Below are 10648 nucleotides of genomic sequence, written 5' to 3'. Positions count from 1 at the left end.
GGTCTTGGCCTGTCTACTTCCCCAACACTTGCGGGAAGTACAGGTTCAAACTGGAAAGGCTCAATACCTATTGCTAGTGGATCTTCGCTTATGTCACTTCATCAGATAAAATACTTCTATCTGACTATACATCACACACTGACACTTTTACATTATTGTTAACTGACAAATTTAAATAGCGTAATACTGTAATACACTTACAAACAATTTTAAAAAATATTAATTTTAAACTAAAATCAGGCCACGGCATTACCTACGCATATTTCTTAAATTAAAAGTAACAGAAAATGCTATGTAGACGGTACACTCTGTTTTGCTGCAAACAGCTAAGCCTAAATCAGCTGATCGATTAGAAAAGATCGTGACGTAATTTACGTCATAGTGCCCGCGAGTGACGCAACAATAAGCGAATTTTTTGGCCATTTTTAAAACGTTTTTTTGGCCAAACTAAATATTTTTTTCACAAAAAAATACCACAGATAGTATTTATTAAGTGTAAATTTTCAATTAAAACCAACTTGTATGAGCGTGGTCCAGACTCTTTAACGAAATATTCACATTTATATTATGTTTTATGCTACATGGGTAATCTTAAGTATTTTTATTGTGAATAACTGTTCCATTGCAGTAAAGTTTACAAAACAATCCTTAATTACTCGTTGCTTACTCACCACAACAGGATATTGAAATGCAGGATATGTTTCAAGAATGGCATTCACTGTCATTGCACCATCTTGACATTCTTTTTGTCGAAACAAGAACGTTCGATTCATTCTGTCTCTGAGAAGATCTACATTTTTCACATTTTTTTTAAGTTCCTTTTCCATGTATTTTGTGTGTGCTGCCATACTGTGTTCATCTTCCCCAATATCCTGAAATATTTAAGAATTTGCTTCACCTAGCACCTTGATAGTTTGTTGGTACTAACCTCTGTCTGTAACAGTCTTCGTTTAGCTGGAGTTGTTTCTTTTTCTATTACAGCAGGTCTAGAATGTTTTGTTCCAAATCGTTCCAAATCTCTTTTTCATTTCCATAACTTCAGGGATATGAGTCATTGGCCTCCTTGCATCTCTGAACTTTTGTCTGATACCATCTACCCATGTTCCCTGCAATGAGCACAGTTATAATTTTGATTTTTTGTTTTTCTTTAAGGCCTACCCAACTGTTTTAAATGATTTTTCAGGTATTTGCCAAAATTTATTTAAGGATGTTAAAACGAACAACTAATTTATTTCTAAATTACTGCAAACTATACCACTCACGACTCAACGTTTAACACCTTACCAATTTGCTTGTCATTTTTGTCAGCCAAAAATGGGAATTCCCGTACCAATTGGATTGCCACAGTGTTGTACTCTAGTGAAGATGGATAACTAGAAATTACCATAAGTTTATAAATGAGGAAAAATGTTCATTTTGATGTTAACTATCCTCAATCACTTACAGTGTAATTGTATGATGTCGTTAAATAACCATTTGTTAATTTCTCTGCTCATTGATGAACTGAGATTTCCTATGTTTTCACTGCAGCTATCTATACCTGCCTTAATGTGAAATGGCATTCTCGGCAATTTGTAGTTCACAATCCAATCAATGTCACTTGCTACTCTGCTTGACACCAGTGACGTTGGTGCAGCTAAAAATAAAACTTACAGTTTTAGCTGCATTGCTAAAAAAATGACTATGCTATTCTAAAAAATTAGGATTGCTGAGTATTCTTAAACGGGTATACAACCAATAAAACCACTCACTTCTGACAAGGGGAGGAATGGATGAGTCTTGGTTGCTAGATTGTGGACTAGAGGCAAGAGGATTGTCTAAAATAAATTGACATACTTCACATCAAAAGTAGTACTCTCTAATAAAAATGAAACATACTTCTGAAATGGTTACGAACTCTTCATCAGAAGGTGTGGGTGATGTGGGTGTGACTGAATTGACTGTAGATATACCTACAATTATATTATTCACTTTGTTGATCTTTATACAGTGGTATTAAATTGCAAGATTTACCAGGTTTAGTCACATTTCTTCAACTGATAGATTTGTTTTGGCTTAAATTCACTTACTCACACAATCACACATATATACTTTAGTTGGCTTTAGTTGCAACTTACTTGTAGAATGTGGTTCACTAAAACTTGAGAACATATCATCTAAAAATTAATTAGACAATTTGTATAGCATTTTTAATTTATCCATAGGCTTTAATATATACATTACCTTGACTAAAATAACTTGGCTTTGTTTGGCAGTTCATTGACATAATCTACATCAACCCAATCTTCAAACTCATTATCCCACTGGCTCAACATTATTGCATCACTAATGTTGAACTGTGCAGCAATCGAATCACTAATGTCATTCTTTTTGCAGTATAGCTTTTTTAATTTATCCATAGGCTTTAATATACATTACCTTGACTAATAACTTGGCTTTGTTTGGCAGTTCATTGACATCATCTACATCAACCCAATCTTCAAACTCATTATCCCACTGGCTCAACATTATTGCATCACTAATGTTGAACTGTGCAGCAATCGAATCACTAATGTCATTCTTTTTGCAGCGTACTATCTTCCTTGAATTTTTATACTGAACATGATATATACATATACTAGCAGTAGCACTCATTTTTATCTAAACTTTTCTGTAATACAAACGACAATTATTATCAAACCAATAAATATTGGATTCTGCATCAAGCCTAAAGTCACTTAACAAGTGCTTTTTGCCTAATAATGATAAAAGACTATACATAAAGACTAAACACGAATCTGGTAGTGTAGACGAATCATTTTTCCCCCTTACAAATATATATATCAGAAGGTTGCGGACAAAATTCCGACCCAGGCTTAAAATATAAAATGTATCAGTAATCTGTACAACATAACTATGAAACTGTGAATTGAAATATAATGGAACTAACAATAGGCCACAAATAAGAGTCACGGAACCAAATATTACAATACGTTTCACATGAATAAACATGGGCTTATTATGTATAAAATCTAAAATATAAATGTTGTTTACAGAATATGTAACACCATTTTCAACGAGGCGCTTTAAACTGATTAAATTAGCACTTTCGGGAATATCCATGTCATACTGCATAAATTCAGCAATTTCTATTGGCAATTGGTCCATTGTTGTAGGTTTGCCTTCTAACGCAGTATCATCCATTAAACATGCAATACTACATTGTTCATAACATTTAAATGATTGAATGCGCTTGGTTACTGTTAAACAAATATTCTTAAAATTTTGACAATTATGAGCCAACAGCTTAATTTTCTTATGAAAAGATTCAAATCGCATACACCAGAGTCGTATAAACACCGAGTAGTCCAACTGCCGTCTTTGTGTGTCCAGAATAGAGCAAAAGTAGTGACTTTGGCAATGGGTTACAAACTTGTTACGTTTTGTTTGTGTTTTCCTTCTGTGGGAAGGTGTAAAACAGCTTCTATTTACCTTACCAAACATTTTTTGGAAAAAATATATAAATTTAGCCGCATTAAATGACTAAAATGTCGCAAATCAACCGCTTCTAATTCTAATTTTGGACTTTTTTTGACACAGAAAACAAATAGCACATGATTTTCATTTTTCAACCTTTAAATTTGTTTTTAGGCGCTAGTTTTTCTGTAATTTACCGAAAAACAGATGTTCTCCCTATACCTACTGTGTGTTATTTTGGACCCAAATTGCCGTTCAATTTGTGTTTTACGTAACAATGGGTTGGACTACTCGGTATTTCTATGGCTCTGGCATACACCATAGGTGTCGTAGTGGTCCATAAAATTCTATGAGACGAGGAAAATGTAAAAGAAAATGAAGTTTTGGTTTAACAAAATCAGGAGCAAGCTTAACAAATAAGGAGTAAAACCTTTCAATAAATATCTTTAATTGGGCTGTAGCTTCAGTGCACAGTGATTGAGCTAAAATGATGTCCATTATGTGTGCCAATTAAATGTATAACCTCCATGCTTCATTTGAAGCTGGTATAATGTCTCCAATAACAAATGGTAAAATTCGAAATAAACACAAGGTTTCACTTGCTGAAAGTGAAATTCTTCCTCAAGACAATATGACGTTTCCTGGAAGAGGTCTTGGCTTATTTCTTCTGTCAGACCTTCCAAATTTAAATTTCTTGAGTTTTTCATTAACTAAGAGAAAGGAACACACTGCCTTATTTTGCAAATCTCTGAATAGGTACTGCAAAAATTGTGGTATCACACCTTCTAAGCAATCATGCATAAGGTCTGGGAGGAAACCTGTCACCGTTGAAAACCCAGGTAAAATACTAAATGGACGATTCCTAGCCACTCCATATGAAGCTGTAAGAGTTTCATCTTTAGTAACTGCTTCTACATGCAACCTGTGAAGGGAAGGCTCACGCAACACAAAATCCGATTCTGCACATTTAACTCTAATGTCTCTATAGACACACATGCAAAACCGGCATATGCGTCCACTGCTAAAACACTTTCGTAATCCTCCGATTTGGTGTGCACCAAGGTTGTCTGCTGAAATTGTGGCTATTGATCCAAAGATGGGATTGCTGTTACCTGATAACATGGAGCAATTTTTAACAACAATGCCTTCTGTTTGAAATTTTTGAATGTCTTGGATCAACGGTGCTAAAATATCATTCAAACAGTGCTTCTTCATAGTTTCTGCTTTTATCACCATTGCGACAAAAATGTTTTTCAAACTTGAATAATGCTTTGGACCAATATTCCCCACAAAAAAATAAAAACATGCTAATTTGTTTTTGGACTTGGAAGACCCTAATGGATTGCAAACTTCTATTTCTTCAAAATAAAGATGAAGGCGAATTAAGGATTTGTTTCCCCGGAAATATGAATGCTCCTTAAAGTATTTTACCACAAGTAAAATCTGACAATCCAGTTGTATCACTTGAGTTGTTTCTCATAATATCTAGCCAAACATCTTTAGAAAAATACTGCTTTAGTGTAGTAAGTATTGGGACATATTGAAATGAGGAACCATCACTTAAGGAAACAGTTACTGGTTGCACCAATCTAAGATTATTACAATATTGATTAAAGTTTTCTTTACATTTTATGTCAGTCCAAATCCTTGAAAGGAAATCATTATCCAATGTAGGAATAGTGTCAATATTTATTATACCGGTAACATTTCCCTTTTTAAGTGCCGAGCGTGTGTCGGTCAGGATAGCTGTTAATAAACCCACAGTGTCCTCCATTATGTCGTAGTGGGTTGAATGTGAAAGAACATACTTTTCATTTAATTAAGGCAGTGCTTGACCATTAAGTGTTGATAGTGTAGCAGTTTTGTATTTACGTGCGTTCGCTACGATATCATAAGTAATCTGCCCACAGCTTAACATGCAAACCCACAGTCACGTGGTTAGAGGTCATAGTCACGGTTTACACAACACACAACAAAACCAAATGGCGTGACGATTACTGGAGCGTATGTAATGACGTAATAATAAAAGGCCACACACTACCCCCTCCCACGGAGACTGACATCTGTCCCCAGATGCAAAGTACCAATAACTAGTACCACTATACGGCGCACTAATACACAACAAAGATGAAACAGTCTAACGAAAAAATTAGTACACGATGTTTAAAACACAATCGATTTGGCATCAAACAGATTTCGTAGGCCTAATCGCAAAAAAAAACAGGTCTGGATACATTCACACAAAAAGGTGTAAATCAAAACACATAATCGTTTAAGTATCGCGGTAAGCGTTGTTGACGCCCGTAGCGCGATGTACCGCGGTGGTACGGTGATTCGGGCGCGGTTGGTTGGGGTAGTTCGTCGTCAAAGCTGGTCGACCCCTCGAGTGACGCCTCTACCTCATCACTGTTCGCCGTTTGTCTCAACCAATTCGCCGGCATGGACTCTGCATGATAAGGGCGTAGGTGATCCACATGAACGAACCACTCTGGTGTGGTGCTGTTCGGATCGCTGTATTTCGTATAAGTTTTCCGACAGTTTTCGGGTGACTAGGAATGGTCCCATCCAACCTTTTCCCAGTTTCTTCTTCCCCATTGGGGGATAATAGTACCATACCCAATCGTCCTGATTGAACGAAATGGGCAGAGCCCTACGGTCGTAGTTTCGCTTCTGTCGCTGCGCCGATCGCCGGAGATTCATACGAACGGAAGTGAAGCAGGACAGCATCTTATTGCGGAGGTTTTCTACATACGATACCGGACAACGTTGGCGTTCGTTCTCGGGCGCCCCGTGCATAATGTCGATGGGTGCTGAGACTTCCCGACCTAACATGAGTAAATTAGGGGTGAAATTAGTGGAGTCGTGCTTAGAGGCACGATAGGCCATCAGTAAATAAGGCAAATGGATATCCCAATCATTGTGATTTTCATTCACGAAGGACGACAACATCTGCAGCAATGTCCGGTTGAACCTCTCCACCAACCCGGAGGATTGTGGATGATAAGGCGAATTCCTTGTCTTTTTGACTTCGAGCAAGCGGCACATCTCCTGAAACAAATGAGATTCGAAGTCACGACCCTGATCAGAATGAATTAACTTAGGCATTCCAAAACGACAGAATAGCTGAGTCACCAACGTATCAGCTGTTGTACACGCCCGCTGGTCCGGGAGTGCAAAGCATTCCGTCCACTTGGTGAAGTAGTCGCACATCACTAAAATATACGCGTTCCCGTTTTCTGTAGCTGGCAGAGGACCTAAAAAATGAATTCCCACTCTTTCCATGGGGTAATTAGGGATAGCTGATTGCAAGTAACTGCGGTGCCTATGGGTGGGTTTCCGTTTGGAACATGTCGTGCACCACCTGCACCAATCCCGAATATTGGTTCGCATCCCAGGCCAATAAAACCGCCTTTGAATTTGATCGGTGGTACGGTCTATATACCCAGATGCCGGAGGTGCGCAACACATGCAGGTGCTTAAAAATTCTTCGACGCAGTGACCTAGGGGCAACTAACAAATACTTATCGTCACCTTGTCCGTCATCGGTTGTCCACACACGGTAAAGGACCCCGTCTATAACCTCTAGCGCATCCCACTGGTGCATGTAATCTCTACTGCCGGTAATACTTAAGTCGGACGCCGCAGGTCGGTGTTGGCTGATCACTTTTAACCTTAGAATCGCTCCAAGTTCGTCGTCATGAATTTGCCACTTGCGTATATCATCTAGCGACCATCCATCGAGCCACGATGCGGTCACTGGGCGCCCCGCGACTGCTGAAACGGTAAAAGGGATCTCACCCTGCCGAAGCTGTCGACAATCTGTGCATTCTCGTTGCTCACAACGCTGGCGAGACAGGCCATCGGCGTTGCCATGCTTTATGAGCCAGGCCGATGCTCCACTTCAAATGTGTAGGTACCAATCACCGAAAGCCAGCGACCCAAAATCCCTTCGGGTTCCTTGAAACTAAAAAGCCATTTTAAAGAGGCGTGGTCGGTACGTAAAGTAAACTTAGCTCCCCATAAATAATGCTTAAAATGATGGCAGAAATGTACTGCGGAAAGAAGTTCTCTATAAGTGACACAATACCTTTTTTCGCTGTCGCTTAAGGCCCGACTGGCATACGCTACCACACGCTCCTGTCTTTCGCAGACTTGCGACAACACAGCACCTATCCCGGTGTTTACTTGCGTCCGTGTCCAATATGAAGGGCTTATCACGTTGAGGATACGCAAGAATAGGTGTTTGGCTCAGCTCGTGTTTAAGAAGTTGAAAAGACTCTCCACAGGCCCGGTTCCATTCGAATTTTTTACTCTTCTTGGTCAGGGAAGTTAATGGGGAGGCTTTCGTAGCGAAGTCTTTGATGAAGCGGCGATAGTACGACGCGAAACCTATAAAACAGCGAACATCTTTAACGGACTTCGGAACAGCCCACTCACGAACAACTGCTGTTTTGTTTCCATCGCATCGAACACCGCTTTCGGAAACGACATAGGGAAATTTACCTGCTTTGAGAATAAACGACATTTACTCGGTTTTAACTTAAGACCAGCTTGGCGTAGTCGTCTAAATATTCGTTCCAAACGAATAAGTCCAGACGCAAAATCGGTTGAAAATGAAACGATATCGTCGATATAGTAGACTAAACACTCTTTCCATGACAAACCTCTAAGAACTCTTTCCATCAGTCTTTCGAAGGTGGATGGTGCATTGGTCAACCCGAAACTCATCACTGTGAATTGGAATAAACCTCTTCCGGGAATCGCGAACGCAGTTTTCTGTTTGTCGGCTTCGTCCATCTCGACTTGCCAATATCCGCTTGCCAGGTCCAACGTGAAGAAGTATTTCGCGCCACCTAGCAAATCTAATATATCGTCGATACGTGGAAGCGGGTACGCATCTTTTCGCGTAACAGCGTTACCTTTTCTATAATCGACACAAAACCGCTTAGAGCCATCTTTTTTTCTTACCATCACGACTGGGGAAGCCCAGGGGGACTGTTGCTGGGTTCGATTATCCCTTTCGCGAGCATGCGGTCGATTTCTCCTTCAGCCCATAGCCTACCTGTTTAGCCCATGGCAACCGGCAAGGAGCTTGCTTGATTGGCCTAGCTTCCCCAGTGTGGATGGTATGTCGTACGAGAGAGGTTTTCCCCAATTCCCCATCTGTACCTGCGAACACATCCTGAAACTCTACAATAAGACGACCGACCTGGTCTCTCTGATGGTGAGTAATATGAGTGAGAGGGTCTAGACATTTAAGGTGGTCTGGCACGCGGTATTTCCATGGTCGCGGTGCGGCATTACTTTTTGCGCTCGATACCGGGCCAGCTTTCAGCGGCACCACCCGTTTTTGAATCACCAACGTCTTAGCGCGAAAATCTATTTGGTCGACTTCCTCCGTTAAAAAATCTATTCCCAGAAAAGCATGAGGAGAGCCAATAGACGCGATGACCACATTTCTGGAACACTTTACTGTTGCCAGTTCTACCGTTGATTTTATTTGGCCGTACGTATGTATTTTCTCACCGTTAGCACTTTTGAGTTCGATAGGAACGTGTTGGAGATCTCGGGCACATCCTTCACCGAGTTGATCGAAGACCGTTTTTATTTGGCCGTACGTATGTATTTTCTCACCGTTAGCACTTTTGAGTTCGATAGGAACGTGTTGGAGATCTCGGGCACATCCTTCACCGAGTTGATCGGAGACCGTTTTATCTAAAATGGTGCAACACGAACCAGTATCGACCAAAAAACAAACAGGCGTCCGAAGACTACCTACAACACAATTAATAAATAAAGTTTTAACATCGGCCGCTTCTTCCTGAACTGAGCTGCTGGCCCACACACCAAACAGGCGTCCGATGACTACCTACAACACAATTAATAAATAAAGTTTTAACATCGGCCGCTTCTTCCTGAACTGATGTGCTGGCCCACACACCAGTTATCGCCCGTTTAAAGGTCGACCAGCAGGTCTACCGTTGGCTGTTGACCGACGATACTCCGTGCAGTCCCTGCTCGCGCTCATCTTGACTTCGATTGAACCAAACTCCTGGGCGAGTGTCAAGGCCACTACTCTTTCAGCTACTCGTACAGCATCTGCTAGTGTTGCTGGAATTGGGTGAGGCGATGTGGCGGCGAACAAAATTGTCATCGATCCCGGCAGGCCGTACGTATGTATTTTCTCACCGTTAGCACTTTTTGAGTTCGATAGGAACGTGTTGGAGATCTCGGGCACATCCTTCACCGAGTTGATCGGAGACCGTTTTATCTAAAATGGTGCAACACGAACCAGTATCGACCAAAAAACAAACAGGCGTCCGAAGACTACCTACAACACAATTAATAAATAAAGTTTTAACATCGGCCGCTTCTTCCTGAACTGAGCTGCTGGCCCACACACCAAACAGGCGTCCGATGACTACCTACAACACAATTAATAAATAAAGTTTTAACATCGGCCGCTTCTTCCTGAACTGATGTGCTGGCCCACACACCAGTTATCGCCCGTTTAAAGAGTCCGGCCCACGGTTCTCATGGTTGCGCAGTTTTTTGCATAAGAATAAAGTTTTATGTCTACTGATGCTAAATTCACAGCCAGTTTGTGAAAATTCGCTTTAATTTAAAAGTTATGAACGTTTAAAAAATCAAATTTCAAAGTTGTAAAAAACGTCACTCGCGGGCACTGTTACGTCACAATGCAATATTTCGTTTATGGGGAAAACCCGGTCTATCAGCGGTTTATTGGTGCATCAAAACGTTTTTTAAGGTATTAACAATACCTATGGCTTCAGCAACTTATTGGAAGCTATTTCCTAGGGATCAGTGTATAACCACACAAAATAGCCTACCAAGCTTAGTGGAGAATTAGTTTTCGTGACTTTCTAGGGTTCAGATTTTAAATTCTTTTTGTTTTTTCCCTATATGGCATAGACTATATTTATATCTGTATTTAAAGTTACCATATAGGAGTTTACCATAAGCCGAGTAATCATGCCTGATAGGTGCTGTGTTTAAAATAGCAAGACAAGAATGGCTGTAAAGCGATAAGTGTGTGTGTGTTTTCATTTTCAAAAGAAAGAGCGGGGTTAAAAAAAAAGCAAGCAACATTACATTGGTATGCTGGTCATCTCATATTTGTAGCGCACATTTTACTTCAGATCGCTTTACTATGATATGTTCTAATTAGAAT

At 40.1% G+C, this 10648-nt stretch overlaps 1 protein-coding gene across 5 annotated transcripts; it reads right to left on the bottom strand.

The window, feature by feature from the left end:
• Positions 1–580: 580 nt before the first annotated feature.
• On the bottom strand, positions 581–2262 carry LOC113475617. Of its 5 annotated transcripts, XR_003397374.1 has the most exons (5): positions 1879–2262; positions 1752–1817; positions 1285–1636; positions 929–1106; positions 581–872 (listed from the first exon to the last, which is right to left on the bottom strand). XR_003397374.1 is itself a non-coding variant. In XM_026839969.1 (4 exons), the coding sequence occupies exons 1-4, from the start codon at positions 2149–2151 to the stop codon at positions 1305–1307; spliced, it is 243 nt and encodes an 80-aa protein (XP_026695770.1). In that variant the 5' UTR covers positions 2152–2256; the 3' UTR covers positions 1193–1304. The 5 variants fall into 5 exon arrangements, 2 of the variants coding, with proteins under 2 accessions (XP_026695770.1, XP_026695769.1); XR_003397372.1 differs by having other exon boundaries at positions 1285–1373; positions 1445–2262; XR_003397373.1 differs by having other exon boundaries at positions 1285–1817.
• Positions 2263–10648: the final 8386 nt, after the last annotated feature.

Source organism: Ciona intestinalis, unplaced genomic scaffold, assembly GCF_000224145.3.
Source record: "Ciona intestinalis unplaced genomic scaffold, KH HT001087.1, whole genome shotgun sequence".
Taxonomy (NCBI): Eukaryota; Metazoa; Chordata; class Ascidiacea; order Phlebobranchia; family Cionidae; genus Ciona; species Ciona intestinalis.
The sequence above is the reverse complement of the archived record's forward strand: the minus strand, read 5'-3'. Positions and strand labels throughout refer to the sequence as shown.

Coding starts and splice junctions, on each gene's coding strand:
- LOC113475617 (XM_026839968.1), bottom strand. CDS start 2,151: ATGTTCTCAAGTTTTAGTGAACCACATTCTACAA. Junction 1,818..2,117: donor TAGTGAACCACATTCTACAA/GTAAGTTGCAAC, acceptor AATTTATTTTAG/ACAATCCTCTTGCCTCTAGT. Junction 1,637..1,751: donor CATTCCTCCCCTTGTCAGAA/GTGAGTGGTTTT, acceptor TTTTATTTTTAG/CTGCACCAACGTCACTGGTG.